This window comes from Paroedura picta, chromosome 1 (genome assembly GCF_049243985.1).
Source record: "Paroedura picta isolate Pp20150507F chromosome 1, Ppicta_v3.0, whole genome shotgun sequence".
Lineage (NCBI taxonomy): Eukaryota > Metazoa > Chordata > Lepidosauria > Squamata > Gekkonidae > Paroedura > Paroedura picta.
In genome coordinates this window covers 92,499,149-92,515,427 of record NC_135369.1, presented here as the reverse complement: position 1 = coordinate 92,515,427, position 16,279 = coordinate 92,499,149, and the positions used below count along the sequence as shown (strand labels likewise).

Below are 16,279 nucleotides of genomic sequence, written 5' to 3'. Positions count from 1 at the left end.
ACCCCGATACAAATTTTAGATCGCCCCCCCCCCCAGTTGTGCTTGTTTTCAGTTTCTTGATTTGTGCAAGCTTTTTGCTTTATTATATAATCCTCCTTGTTATTCATATTGGTGTTCTCTTGGATTTATTTTTTATCTCTTCCATAACCAGTGACTACATTTTTTCTGACTTGTGTTACCGTTTCTACAGATTTCTTTTCCTCCCTTGCTTTCATAGTTTCCTTTAACTAATCCTATTAATTTTTGGACTCTTTCACAGCAAGACTGCAAGCACTTTGAATATCACATCCTACTTTTTGGTATAGCAGTTCTACCACATGAAATTACTTGTGAGCATGTTGGGATTTTTTTTTTAACAATAATGTTACCATGTGGTTCAGGTACACTTACATCTCACACCAGATTTTAGACTCACTAGTTAGATTTGTATTAATGGTTGTCTTCCCCCCGTTCTTTTGCACAATTATGTATCAGGGAGACTAGGAGAAAACAGGAAGAAAGCTGGTATTCCCTGTCAGCTGAATGCAATAGACCTTTATGTGTTTATGGTCATTGCCCCCCCCCCCCCCCACAATTTCTAGATAGGGCGTATAGGATTGAGACATGTCATCACTTAAGATGTATCTAGAATAGTCTTTTCAAAAGTCCTGAAACAAGTTAAACTGTAATTAAAAATTCATATTACTTACTTTGTCCCACCTTGATTTACATCAGGAAGGAAGGTCAAATATTTCTGTGTGGACAGATGTGTGAAAATAGAATGTTCTTCTCTGGAATTATAATTCTTTGCTCAAACACTTGATCACATGCCAAACTAGCCTGTGAATAAAATAACCAAAGCAGGGGATACTGGGATGCCTGTATGGAGGCACAAAATAGCTGGATTCAGTGTAGTAAGGAGTCTTCAATTTTCAACACAATATCTTTTTCAACACAATATCTATTTAAAAGTTCAAAGACATTTCACTACACAGTGCTTTGTCAAGGGATTCTACAAGCTTATATATATTAGTCTGTAGTCTAATTTTTCAAAAGCCAATATAATGGCTTAAGAGAACAGTTTCACAAGCAGCTTTCCAAAGTTGGAATGCCTACAAGCTTTGGAAAGCTGTTTGTGAAACTGTTCTCTTAAGCCTTTATATTGGCTGTTGAAATAGACTATAGACTAATACATATAAGACTAATACATATCAGTTTATGGAGTCTCTTTCGAAAGTGCTGTGTAGTGAAACACGTTGGGTACTGTTAAACAGATATTATGTTGAAGACTCCTTGTGTGTCAACTTACTACACTGGATTCAGCTATTTTGTGCTTCCATACAGGCATCCCAGTGTCCCTGTTTTGGTTATTCTGTTTCTTCTATCTTCTATCTTTGTATTGTGAAGAAAATTAAGCAACTTGCTTGTGCTATATGTTTTGTGGATAGGGTTTTCTGTTTCTTCTATGATCTGTAAATAAATGAAGCTTGGATTCCAAACTAGTATACTGTATATGTTAAACAACTTATTAGGAAAATAAGTTATACTAATTTGTTTAAAGCTAATTATATTAATTATTTAATAATTTAATATTGTTGGTTGTCCCTACCTAATGTAGTGAGCTGTGAGTTCCTTTTTTAAGAGCATAATCTGCTTTATTATTATACTAGTAAAAGAGCCTGCTGCAGGCTTCTATGCCGTGGGTGCTAGTGGGGGTATTGTTTTCGGGGGGTCGGAAGGGGCAAGCTGGTTGTGCACTTCATGGGTGCCTCCTGGAGGTGGGCACTCTAGGGGCTGGCCCAATCCAGTTGCATCCAACGTTGCTGGCCGCAGCCGGATTGGTCCGGGCAGGCGGAAGCGCAGTCCAGACACTGGATATGGCCAGACAGCAGGCCGCCCAGAGGGGCTTTTCACAATTATTAATCTGAGGGTGAGTGCCTTAATGAGTGCCTTAAAATTAAGACTTGATTAGGTTGCAGTCAATTTAAAGAATATTGAAACAATCTGTACTGTGCTTTGGCTCCAACAGATGCTCTTTTAAAGCATATGACCCCTCAGATTGAAATTAGCATTAAAATGTTCATTCTATAGAAAGAAGCAAATTCCCCCCCCCCCCAACCTTTACTTAGGATGTTTGACTAGTATTTTTGTCTACTATAAAAAGTTAAAACAGTAATAAAACATAAGGTACTTGGATTAGGTCACTAAATATGTTGTCAATGTATATCTCAAAATTAAGTGTTGCTTAGGTTGTAGTATATCTAAGAAACCATCTAGATTGTGTTAAGGCTGAATTCAGAAATCAAACAAGCCAGATTTTTTGACACAAAACGGTGTTATCTATGCTTGAATAGATTATAATAGTGGCCATATACATTTCCCTTTGTCGTGCCACATTTTTAATGGTTCAGCCCTGGAGGTTTTTTGAGTTAGATAAAGAATTCTGTGTGTTGATAGAACGGATACTAGTGTACATTAAACTTTTATAGAATAGATTTAACTGTTTCAGGTCAAAATTTCTTAAGAGTAAGGCTTCTAAAGTATCATGTCTTTATAGGACATATGACAAGACATCCTAATTCTCATTATAGATGAATGCAGTAGTTTAATGAAAAGATGAAGTTTATATAGTTTATCTAAATTGCATGTATGTAATCTCAAATGCTTGGCACTGTACTTGAACACTGAAGGAATATTGCATCCATTTTCTACTACATAGCACAGCACATGTGATAGAAAGTCAAAATTTTAGATGCATTTTTTAAAAACATAGAGAGCTAAATATTGCAATGTGCTAATTATGCATTTTCTTAACTTTTTAACGTTTTAATGACATCTGTTGGCAGATTTGTAAGACAATTGTCTTCTAATGAGAGGCTTGTACCTATAGAAGAAAAAGAATAGGATTGATTGCTTACGATTTAATTTTTAAGAAGCATTTTTGGATTATTTACATTCTAATTGCCATGCAGTCAAAACTAACTAAACTATAGTTAGCTATTTGAAACTGCAAAATGAAAGGCAATCATATGTATGAGGGAAATACCACATTTATTATACAAGTCTGTCTGAATATTAGAGTTAGATTCTTCTTGTGTTTAATTATAGGTGTCTGAAAAGTGAATCTATGCTTGTGGATTAAATGGATGACTGTGACCCTGAAACATCAGCTGTTCCTTGTAGAAGCAGAGCGGTTGGCACTGAGAACTTACCAGTGCTGTGGATTTGGGTGATAAGGGACTGTGACGGAGTAGCTGTTAATTACTTGCTTTGCTTGAGATGGAAAGTAGTGGCTCTGCACTTTTCTTCCTGGTAGTGCAAGTTAAAACTTGTATTAACCGTGATAATACCATTTTTTTAGGTGATAAAGAACTTTTATATAATTTTTACCAGCTTGGAGCCTTCTTTGATTTGTGTGAATGTAGAGGAGTAACTATTTTTTTTACTACAATTTGTCTATGGGATAAAGTATTAACTACCTTAATGTGCTGTGGTTACAGAGATAGAAAAGGAAAAGATAAATCTAGTTTCTAGACACACAGATAAGTATTTAAAAGGAGCACAAAGCAGAAAATAAACTTAGCTAACACTCTATTTGCAATGGTAGTTGCAAGTTTTCATCACTTTGTCAAGAAGTTTGTTCAAAGCTTTGTATCATGCTCTAAATCCAGGAATTAAAGTAGCGGTGGGGTATTGTAGATGCATACTAGTACCTTTCAGAGATGCTTAAGTTCTGTCAGTTCTGGAAAAATTCTGTCATATCTGGTTGTCCTTAAACTGGGTAAATACATTTGGAGATCTTATCATTCTAACTCTGATGATTGTTAAATGAGCATAATATTTATTTATTTGCAGTAAGTGTTGGCTTCACAGACTTAGTGTGTTAGTACAAGAGTTGTTTTTTTTTATATCCTGCTTTTCTCTGCTATAAAGGAATCTCAAAGCAGCTTACAATCACCTTTCTTTCCTCTCCCCACAACCAGCAACCTGTGAGGTAGGTGAGACTGAGAGAGCCCTGATATTACAGCTGTGTGAGAACAGCACTATCAGGGCTGTGACAAGCCCAAGGTCTCTCAGCTGGCTGCATGTGGAGGAATGAGGAATCAAACCTGGCTTGCCAGATTAGAAACAACTGCTCTTAACCACTACACGAAGCTGGATCAATCATTGTACCTGTATAGACCAGCTCTTCATTCTAGTTCTCTCTGGTGACAGTTCTTCAAAATCTTATGGTTAGGCCACTGTAATGCATTTGACATATGAACTTGATACGAATTCAGAAGCTGTAATTGATACAGAATGTCTCTCTTTCTCCCTGATGTGGAGGACTGTCGCTACCATTGCCTGACGCTGCCCACCACTGCTTCCTTGTCACCTTTAGGTAGGCAAGCAGGTGGTGGAGGTGGGTGGCAGGCAGCGGCAAAGGCGGCGGAGCCATGACAGTGGCCACCTCCACGCCGCTCTGTCTGTTATGCGCCTGCACACGCACATGCATGTCCACACACTCACACACGCAGACCCCACTGCCGCCGCAGTTGGGGTCATGGAGTTAGAGTGGTTGAGAACCACTGCTGTAGTGGGCATCACCCCAAACCCCAGTTCATTTCCTTCATCAGCTAGGGAAAGCAGCATTCTTGCTAGGCTAGCATGCTTTTAAAATCTTCTTTTTCCTCCCTAACCTTGCTATATTTCGTATGCTACTTGCTATACTTGCTACTTGCTATATTTCGTATCCTACTTTTATTATTTTAGCCTTCTCTTACTTTCTGCCACTACTTTCTGCCTCTCACATTAATTAAAGGAAAAAAAAAAAAAAACCCTCTTTGTTTCCCTCACTGTTCATAGGAATGAACATGTTATGAGCCACTACGTAGAAAGAGTGTAGGGAGAGGATAAATTCCTGTGAGAGAGAGTAGACAGATTCCTTTTGGATACAGACCTAGAAGCTTCCATTCTAGAGGGCAATCAAGAAACAACAAGGCTAGTGGGCGCACTATTTGGGGCTTTCCAACATTGGTCAGAGCCGAGAATGTGGGGGCACGCAGTGAAGTCTGCCAAAATTATGGCGGTGGTGCACCAGGGTCTAAACGAGGCAAGAACCTCCAGTGGCTGTCTTGTCTCACTGGACGAGCCCACAGAGGGATTGAGGGGGATCAAAATGTTGACGGAGTTGGAAGATACTGGGCCACCACCAAATTTTCTGGAAAGGAACATAAGGTCCACTGGGCAATCTTTTTTATTTCCAAAATTTCTAATAGTCATTAGAGACTCCATTAAGGAGGAGATCTAGCCTATTTGGCAAGCTCTGAGTTGCAGATCTAGCGGTTGATTGGGGGGAGGGTATGCTTTCGCTTCTCCCTTCCCATAGCGATTATAATTTTGATATTCCTCAGCCTAGACAATCTTGGCCCACAAAAGCAGCTAGAAAATGCAAGTATAGCTCTTCCAGGGAAGAGGCACAGCCTTCAGATAATGACTCTAGCATTAGAGCTGACACTGAATTTCTCACTAAGTGGAGGTCACCATTGAATTACCTGAGCCTTCAAAATGTTTCTTCAAAATAGAGGAATACTAATATTTACTAGGAAGGACTGTAGCATAGATTTAAAACAGTTTGCCATGACTGAAGATGAGGAGTCACCGATAAAGCCAAATGACCCAAAGGAACAGCAAGTTTTTGCCTCCAGAGGACTCCCCTGTTAAGATGGTTCCTTTGCTATAATTTTTTCAAAAGTCAGTTTAGGAAGGAGTGGCTTACAAGCAATTTCCATCATATGACAAAAAGTTATATAACCTACCTTACTTTGCCAAACATTATGTCTGTCTCAATCATTGACATGTCTATTGTGTCTCTGTGGAACCGTGGTCTACTATCAGAAGATAGAGAGGGAACTGTAAAAGATTCCTTAGATGAAAAAGCAGACTATGCCTTGAAAAAATCTCATATGGCCTCAGCTAGTAGTGGACCATGACGAAAGACTGGCAGAGGGGAGCCAACAGGTGGTTTCTTTTGCAGTGGACATAACATTAGATTCAGCCATATTTAACACAAGGGGCATCACCTCATTTTCTGTGGCACATAGGGCCCTCTGGCTAAGGGCTTGGCAGGTGTACATGCTTTCAAAAGCGCAGGTTATGGCATACCTTTATCAGTAGATAAGCTGTTTGGGGAGAAAGTTGTGGTCAACTCTAGGGACAAGAAGTGTGTCATGCTGATATATTCATTCTTGCACCCACACTGACAAGAGCGACAAAGAATACAGCAGGATGCTGGTGGAGGGAAGACTCACAGACTTCAAGGGCGTCTGGGAAATAACAAAGTCAGACAGATGGTCCTTTGGAGGTAGTGGCACAACGATATGCAATTGAATTTTGACCCCCCCCCCTGAAAAAATTTATCAGATCCCCTCTGAGCAAAAATTCAGAATACGCCCAAGGACATTGAATGCTTTTAGTTAGGTTCTCGCTTTCCAAGCCATATAACAGTTTCCACCAGGAAAAGGAAGGTCAGGATTGTAGATATTTTTCACTGTTCCATAAAGGAATGGAGACTGGTACACTATATTAGATCTCATGTTTCTGAACAAGTCCGTAAAATTGAGAAAGAGCTGGATGGAAACATTATGATCAATTGTGGAAGCCCTACAGGAGGGGGATTTTCTTACTTTGCTAGATCTCCAAGAAGCCTACCTGCATTTACCAATCAGTAAGTCACACAGAAGTTTCCAGAGATTTTGCTTGGCGGATCACCACTTCCAGTTCAGGACTCTGCCCTTCAGAAAGTCTACAGCACCACAAGTATATTTCAAGATACTCACAAATCCAGTAGTATCCCTCAGAAACAAAAAAAAATACACTTTGACCCCTGATCGGTAATTACCAAGCAGTAATATCAGGGCTCTCTCAGCCTCACCTACCTTACAGGGTTTCTGTTGTGGGGAGAGGAAAGGGAAGGTGATCATAAGCCGCTTTAAGACTTTTACGGTAGAGAAAAGAAGCATATAAGAACCAACTCTTCATCAAGGGTGCTCCAAATCCCAAAGACTGCATTTTGGAAGACATCAAGGTCCTGAATTGGGAGGAGATGATTACATGATCCATCAGAAGGCATAGAGAACTACCAGACCGACTTGCTAACCAGAAGGAAGATTTCAGAAGGAGATCTGACACTGGAGTCAGGAGTCTTGTAGATGGTAGTTGCAGCCTTGGCAACCCTAATGATAAATCTGCTGCACAACTTAATGATTTTGGCAGCATTGGAGGTACTGAGCATGTGCTCTAAAGCAGTGGTCCCCAACCCCCGGGGCTGTGGCCTGGTGTCAGGCCGTGTAGGCCTTGGAGCGAGGCCTCTTCCCGCCCCCTCCCGCAGCGAGAAGCTCGCCAGGCCGCGAGCAAATTGGCCGCCAAAGTGGCCGATTAGCTTGTGGCCCAACAAGCTTCTTGCTTCGGGAGGGGAAGGAGAGAAACTTGCCGGGCCGCAAGCTAATCAGCCACTTCAGCGGCTGATTTGCTGGCGGCCTGGAGGGGCGGGGAGTTGCGGCCACCAGCATGGCAGAAGCGCAAATGCACCCCCACCAGACGCAAACGCGCACGTGTGGCAAGTCCACGCATGCGCGCTTGCACTTGGGCTGCCACACATGTGCGGGGCCCCGGGCTGCTCTCCCCCCACTCCGGCACAGCGGTCCGCGGCAGCCGGAAGGTTGCGAACCACTGCTCTAAAGGCCCTGGCACTGGGCCTCGGCTCCCTCTCCCCGCCCCCCCCCCCCCGCAGTAAGAAACATCCCAGGCCGCAAGCTTGCGGCCCGGCAAGCTTCTTACTGTGGGAGGGGGGGAGAGGGAAGCAGGGCCGCACACGTGCATGTGTGGCCGCGCACTCGCCCTCCCTGCTGCCGCCGGTCCGCAGCCTGAAAAAGCTTTGGGACCACTACTCTAAAGGACGAGCCAAGAGTGTAATTGGAATGCAGTGCTCTCTAGAGGCTTAACTGGAGAAAAACTTCCCCAGAGCAGGCTGCTCATGCACAGTCCCTGTGTGTTTGTGCACAGAAGATACTAGATGAACAACCATTACAGGTGGCAACCCAGTTTTCCCCATGGGTCCTGCATGTGTTTACATCTCCCAAGGACCCATTATGCACAGGCCAGAACACCTGCACTGGCGGTGGCAGGGCATCAGGGAAAATCCCTGATAATGCACACCACCACCGCCAGGGCGGGCGTGCCCCAGCCCAGACCTTGGATGACCCGTATTAATGAAACGTGGGTTCTTCCAGAATCCCAGGAGTCCCGAGAGCACAGGTGAGGGCCAGGCCACCTGAGCCCCGGGCATAATCGGAGCCGGACTGGCGTCCTTGCAGGGATGCCTCTGCTGGCTCCGCGGAGCTGACAGGGGTGACCCTCCGCCCCCGCCATGGTAGGAGAGCAGCATGCTGCTTCCCACTATCCTACAGTGGGGGCCCCCTGCAGCAATTCCCCCCCCAGCCACTGCCGCTGCTTACCTGCACTCCCGGCGCTTCCAGCCCCGAGTTGCGTACACAGGGCGGTTGCTGGCGGAACTCCACCCCCGTGTGTATACAGGGGACGGCTGGACATTTTTGCCCTGCTACAATGGCACAGCATCAGCATGGAGTAGCTGCTGCCATACATAATGGGTCATGGAGAGGTTTTTTGAAGCTTTTTAGAAACGGTGTGCTCCTTTCCCTTCCCTCATGCCTTATGTTTCCCTTCCCTCATGTTTCATACCTTAAAAGAGTTGATATAGTTTTTTGAGGACAATTTTGAGTTTTTCCTCTCTTAAGCTCAATTATAGAATCATAGAGTTGGAAGGGGGTTTTCTAGTCCAACCCCCTGCTCAATACAGGATCAGCCTAAGGCATCCATTTTAAGTATCTATCCAGCTGCTGTTTTAAGACCACCAGTTATAGGGAGCTTCACCACCTTCTTAGATAGCCAATTCCATTGTTTGAACTACTCTGACTTAAAATTTTACCTGTTATCTAGCTCAGCGGCCCCCAACCTTTTTTGGGCCGGGGACCAGTCTGCGAGGGAGGGGAGAGGGAGGCCCGATGCTGGTGCACTGGCGGGCACAAACGCACATGTATAGAGCTGCCACGCCTGCGCGTTGGCGCCCACCGACACGCCCGCGCCTCCCTCTCCCCCCGCAGCATGGCACTCAGCATGGCCGGGAGCGATCGGCTGCTTCGCCTGCCGGGCCTAGGCTTCAGCGAATTGGCCGCTCCATCGGTGAGCGCTGTGCTGCAGGGAAAAGAGGGAGGCACCTCCCTCCCCCTGCCACGGCTCAGCACTAAGGGTTTCACGGCCCAGTACCAGTCCGCAGCCCGGGTGTTGGGGACCCCTGATCTAGCTGATACTGTTCTACATGTAATTTAAATCCATTACTGTGGTTCCTATCTTCTGTTGACAACAGGAACCACTCCCTCGTCTTCTCTAAGTGACAATCTTGCAAATAGTTAAAGCGAGCAATCATGCCCCCTTTCAATCTTTCATGCTTTGGGCTGATCCTGCGTTGAGAAGGGGGTTGGACTAGATGGCCTGCATGGCCCCTTCCAACTCCACGATTCTAACCTCCGCTTCTCCAAGCTAAACACTCTTAATTTACTCAGCCTTTCCTCATAGGGTTTGGTCTACATGCCATGTATGATCCTCGTTGCTCTCCCCTGCGCCCTCTCAATTTTGTGAATGTCCTTTTTGGAGGTGTCCAGAACTGTTCACAGTACTCCAGATGTGTTCTGACCAGTGCAGTATACAGTGGGACTATGACATCTTGCAATTTTGAAATGGTGCCTCTGTTGATAGAACCCATGACTACACTATATATATTCTATATAATTCAGTTCATGAGAAAAATAATTAAGAACAATATAGCATAAAAAGCTTTTGTTTGGAAAATGTTCCTCATTCTGACAATCGTACTGTTTTTCACCTGGCTTGGCTATTGACCTTCAAATATTGTCTGAGAATTCATTTCTCAGTCAACTCTAGTAGCCTGCTATGTGACCTATTGTATGACCCGTTCATTTCCAGTTGGTACAGCAGAATTTAACTTAAACTGAAAAATATTGGGCTTGATATTGTGTGGCTTATGGGTCTGAGTAAAAAAGACATTTTCAAGGCAATTTCACATAGACTTGAGGATATCGAAATGCAAACTTTATCTTGCGTCCCATGTTCCCCCCAATTTTGTGGCATTTCACTCAACTATAAACTCCTACCAGCTTATCTCTATCAGTTGGATTCCCATTTAGCTAGGAGAGCCTTCCTTCTCTTTCCGTCAACTACTTTCCCTCCTGGGGAAGATTCCACCAGATTCCCACCTTCAAAAGACTCTGTCTGCGCGGTTGTAAAGTCCTGGACACACTACCACATATTGTTTTGGAGTGTCTTGTCTTCTCTCCCTAGCAAGCTTTAATCCAGTCATATTTGAGGGATTTAAATTCCAAAGTCAATTCTAAATCCCTCATCATCAAATTAATGCTTTTGGAAAAGAATCCCATTAAACTTACCAGGGTAGCCCTGTTCCAAATAAATAACTTGCCGTATATACTCACATATAAACCGACCTGCATATAAGCCGAGGTACCTAATTGCACCACAAAATCTGGGTAGACTTATTGACTCGCATATAAGCTGAGGGTGAGAAATGCTCCATCATCACAGGCTCACCCATCCAGCCTCCCCCAAACAAATACAGAAAAGTCAAGAGGATGAATAGCTGCTGGTTTTTGTACCCCGGTTTTCACTAAACAAAGGAGTCTCAAAGCAGCTTACAATTGCCTTTCCTTCGTCTCTTGATGCCAGACTCCCTGAGAGAATTGTAACAGAACTGCTCTGTGAGAACAGCTCTGGCAGGAGAACCAGTATCCCCCCAGGCCAGCAAACCAGAGCAGAACAACAGTACCCGAAGTTGGCAACCTACTACAACAAATACAACAGCTACCAAACTGGGAGAATGGGCAACTCTAACTACAACTGCTGTGTCTCCCCCAGAATAAGACACTGAAATAAACTATAAAACTGAACACTGAAAGAAAGAACTGTAAAAATAAATTTTTAAAAGAAACAAGTCAGAGCAAAGCTCAGCTCGTAGTAAATATTTGCAAAAGGCAATGCAATGACTGGATGGTTGGAGAAGGCTTTTATTTCAATTACCGCATATACCCACATATAAGCCGAGGAGGTTTTGTTCAGTGTGAAAAAAGGTGCTGAAAAACTAGGCTTATATGCGAGTATATTGGGTATGTTTGAAATTGCCAGGAATGTAGTATTGTCTAATCCAGTTTGTTTCCTTGGATTGTGTTTGTGTATGCCAATAAAGGTTTTCTGAGTCTGAGTCATAATGTTTTGTCTACTCTGCCTGGGTGAGGAGATGCACTGTCTTTAGATAGTTTTAATCCAAAGACAAGGCACAACTGAGCCACCCACCTAAAGATTGTCTTATGGCAGATAGCCTTCTCTGGCTGTACTCTGGAAAACTTTGCTATGCCAGCATCTGTCCCAGCACACTTTTCATTGTTTCTGAAACTTCAAAGACATTTGGGTCCATCCTCCGCTCCAGCCAAGACCTTTCCTTTAGTTCTTGCAGCTCAGAGCCACCTCCCAAATGAATGTTTTGATGCATATTTGTTGCACTGCACTATCTAGTGCAGTTGGGTTTGAAGGTTAACACACTGAGATCCCACCTTTTCTTCAAGCTCACAGAATCATTCCTGATTCCAGTATGCTTATGGCTTTGATGTTTTTTTGACATCCATATCAAACAGTTTTCTGTGTGCATTGTTTGCTTGGTCTTGTGGCATCAGGTAGGACAGTCACACCTTTTCCTAGGCACCACGTGTGCATATTGCAGATGTGATACAATACTATTCTCACTACAGATGAGAGTATAGTATGGTTCTGCTCCCTTCCTCAGCTCTCTTTGACGTATAATAATCACACAGCATCTGGACCAAAGCTGTCTTCCTGTAGCATTGGGGGACTGGAACACAAGCAGATTCTCCTCCTGTGCTGTTTCAGTCTTTGTATTACACAGCATATTTCTGTGTGTGAAGTCTTGTCAGACGCAAGCCCAGTCCCTTGCTTGGGTATAAATGCATGAACCAAATTGCATCAGCAGAGATGGAGCAAACAATGTGTTCTTACCCTTCATATAACAGAATTACTTCTCCACTTAATGTGTAATTTGAAACCTTTTGTTACGGCTATGGAACAAAATGCATCTAAAACTTTAGGTTTGTATTTTAATAAAATGAAAGTTTAATGTTAGCTGGCTGTGTAGTTAAGAAATTACATTCTGATGTAATTCAAGACGAATTTGGGAGTGAAGTTGTTTTGGAGTAGTCAGATATGCCATACAATCATGAAAGCTGTTATATAAGTAGTATTTCCTGGTAGTAGAAGAAGAAGAAGAAGAAGAAGAAGAGTTGGTTCTTATATGCCACTTTTCCCTACCCGAAGGAGGCTCAAAGCTGCTTACAGTCGCCTTCCCATTCCTCTCCCCACAACAGACACCCTGTGGGGTGGGTGAGGCTGAGAGAGCGCTGATATCACTGCTCGGTCAGAACAGTTTTATCAGTGCCATGGCGAGCCCAAGGTCACCCAGCTGGTTGCATGTGGGAGAGCGCAGAATCGAACCAGGCATGCCAAATTAGAAGTCTGTACTCCTAACCACTAGAGCCTCTTGTGGCGCAGAGTGGTAAGGCAGCCATCTGAAAGCTTTGCCCATGAGGTTAGGAGTTTGATCCCAGCAGCCGGCTCAAGGTTGACTCAGTCTTCCATCCTTCCGAGGTCGGTAAAATGAGTACCCAGCTTGCTGGGGGGTAAACGGTCATGACTGGGGAAGGCACTGGCAAACCACCCCGTATTGAGTCTGCCATGAAAACGCTAGAGGGCGTCACCCCAAGGGTCAGACATGACTCGGTGCTTGCACAAGGGATACCATTACTCCTAACCACTACATCAAACTGGCTCTCTGGTAGTTACCAAACGGGTAGTTACAGGAATGATATGTCCCAGTCTTGCAGGAATCAGAAGCACACATGATCACCACATCCCTCACTAAATGGAATGGCTCATTTTTTCCCCAGAGGATGACTGCCCTTTCCTTTTCCAGTAAGCTTCAGGGCTCAGAATAAAGGACTGAGACACACAGGTCTAGTTAGCATTTCTAGCTCATCAGGATTTCTGTAGTCTGATTTGAATTTTATCTTCTTGAATAGTTGCTAGAATTCCATGGTAGAAAATAAGGAAAAAAGCTTTCTGTTGAGCTTTTCAAATTGTTGATGCATAAGCCTTAGTTGATATTGTTAATGCACTAGGGAATTGCATGAGGGTGATAGCTGGGTTTGTACTTTAATTCACAGAGGACTGTGAATGTAAATACAGGTACACTGCTGCACTGTGCACTTTGAGTATCCTTAACACGCCCGCGGCGCCACGGGTGCCGCGGACTAAATAATTTGTTAAGCCCTTGGTGGGAGGGCTTTGTCTGTGATGAGGAAGGGGCCTGATTGGCCCCTTCCTCCGGACAGACCATCGGCCGGACCAATCGGCAGGCGAAAAGTGCCTGCCGATTGGCCCGGCCGATTCCCACCAAGCTGACAAGGAAGCAACAGTTGCTCCGTTGATGGCGGCCAGACACATCGGGAGGCGCAAAGCGCCTCCGACGCGTCAGGTTGCCCACAAAGGGCTGCCGGGGGCTCCCTGCCCGACGGCTTGACGCGGCGAGAGGCGTGAAGCGCCTCTCGCCGCGTCAGGCCCCCGACAAAGGGAGCCCCCGGCAGCCACGCTCTGCGAGACTGCCGGGGGCTCCCTGGTCTAGCGCCTGCTGTATTTAGCTTACAGCGGGCTTGATTACGAGTTAATTCATAATGTGTGTGATGCAAACAGAAGGTTGGTTCATTCAAGTATGCTAATAGTATTCCATAAATGATAAATGCTGTGAATGGAAAAAATCCCATTTTCTAAGGTACCTGAATGATCTGTAGTATAATGGGACTGTTCTGATTTTCTTATAAATGTGCCAAAATAGAAACCTTTCATACATATAAAGCTTTTAATGTGGCATTATTTAGTAGAAACATTATTTGCGTGTTTCCAGAATTGTAGTATACATTCTCCAATTAACAGCCTGATATTTCCCGACTTGCCACTTCTCATTAGTAATAGTAATTGGCTGCTGAGGTGTTCTGTATGCAGCCTTGACTCAGTATTCTGTGGATCATTGGATAATTCTGTTCTATTCATTGATGGCAACCGATCCTGTTTTAAAATGGTTTCTTTATAGTCTTATGCTTGATTGCTAGACCCCCCCCCCAAAAAAAATTCAAAACTATGAAGGAACATTTGGTGGAGGTAATTGGAGGCCACTTGTGTGTCCTTTCTGTAGTCTGTTGCCTCCACTTCAAATAAGTTTGAATCTCTCATGGCAATATTCATTTAAAATGTTGTCTTCATGCAATAGGGTTTTTCCATCTATATCTTATGTTGGCTTGCAAAAGAAGTAATGCTGCAATTCAAGAAGTAAACTGCAATTCAAAATTATAATGCTACTTTTTTAACATTATAAGGATTTGAATCTGTTGGTTGTTCCTAATCTCCAAGAGGCACGCCTGATCTCGACTGGGGCCAGGACCTTTTCAGTCCTGGTCCCAACTTGGTGGAATGAGCTCCCGGAAGAGCTGAGGGCCCTGATGGAGCATTCTGCAGGGCCTGCAAGATGGAGCTCTTTCGCTAGGCATTTAGTTGAGGCCAGGCCAGAAAGATTGGGTCCTTCCCTGTATAGCTGTACGTGCCGAACATCTGGGTAGGAGTTACCCCCACAAGACAATGGCTGGGGTGGTGGTAGGGCTTTGTTGCTGGGTACAGATGGGGAGGGGGAGGATGTAAATGGGATCTACTGCTAGTTTTTATATTTGTATTGTCATTTTATTGTATTTTCTTGGGTTTTATGACTATATATGTAAACTGCTATGAGCCAGCGGGGTCCGGGAGTGGTGGTTAACAATAGCTACTATAAAAATAAATAAATAAAATCCTACCCGCATGACAAGAATATTGGCTTGCATGCATACCCCTTCTTTTCTTGCATGTAAATTCCAGCGTCCCCTCACTTGAAGTATTTTGCCCCTTGGAACTTATAGCGACACATGTATTATGCTAGGAAAATGGAAATTATAAAAAGTTAGCTTCTCTGGCCATGGTTTGTAAATCATGTGCCTGCTTCCTATTGAGGCCACAAATTAAATGTGTGTTATTTTTTTCCAGGAAGAACAGAACAGAGGCAAGCCGAATTGGGAACATCTGAATGAAGATTTGCATGTACTAATCACTGTGGAAGATGCTCAAAACAGAGCAGAAATCAAATTGAAGAGGGCTGTGGAGGAAGTAAAAAAATTACTGGTACCTGCAGTAAGTAACTATATTGAGAAGTTATTTCAAGTTTTGTTATTTAGGCTGAGGGGTCAGGGTATCTTTCAGGTGTACTGGATTACATACATGTAAAAACCAATGAGGTATAATGGTTTGAATATTAGACTGGGAATGGAGAGAAGATGATTCAAATTCTCACTCAGCCATGAAATTTGCTAGGTAACTTTGTGCCATACTTGTTTAGCCTACCTACCTACCTCAACATTTGCTAGGATAAAATTGAAGGTATGCTGCTCAGATTTCATTGATAGAAGGAGGAGAGATAATTTGTAATTGAAAAATAAATGTTTAAAATATTAAAATAGGCTTTGTCACCTGGCTGCCTTTTAATATCAAAAAGGACGTCTGGCTTTTTCAAAAGCAATGTTTTCTTACTGGAAAAAAAGACAGTTATAATATTTTCTTATGGAGCACATGTAGCTGGATGATGATGGGAAACTATTGATTACTTTAGATCCAGAGAACCACATATGACTTCCTGAAATCATTAATCATTTATACCACTTGGAAAGCCAGTTTTTGACACTTCTCAAGTTTCAAAAACAGTTTACAACGTCTCATGGACTACTGTCAAAAGAGAGAAGAGGTCACAATTCTGGTGGCATGGACAAACTCTCAAGCACAGTTAAATAACTTATTTTGGCTGTGGTCATGGATGTAAAAATCCAGGTGCCTACGAAATATTAAGCATGAGCCTGTGTTGTTGTAGAGCTTAGGAATCTGTTTTCTTTTGCCATCTGGCTGTTGTCACTCTGCATAGTATTATTTCTTCTGAATTGCTGAGACTAGCCTGATACTAAACAGGGTTGACCATGATTAGTATTTGGATGGGAAACCACTGAGGAGTTTCTATGTC

General features: G+C 43.4%; 1 protein-coding gene across 11 annotated transcripts in view; it reads left to right on the top strand.

Annotated features, from left to right (window-relative positions):
* Positions 1 to 16,279, top strand: part of QKI (QKI, KH domain containing RNA binding) — a 163,710-nt gene that overhangs the window by 75,935 nt on the left and 71,496 nt on the right. For all 11 annotated transcript variants that reach the window (XR_013233357.1, XR_013233359.1, XR_013233358.1 and 8 more), the window contains one exon: positions 15,259 to 15,402. Coding sequence is in view for 8 of the 11 variants with exons in the window: in XM_077348032.1 (XP_077204147.1) it covers positions 15,259 to 15,402 (144 nt within the window). In the remaining 3 variants the exon portion in view is untranslated. The remainder of the gene's footprint in view (positions 1 to 15,258; positions 15,403 to 16,279) is intronic.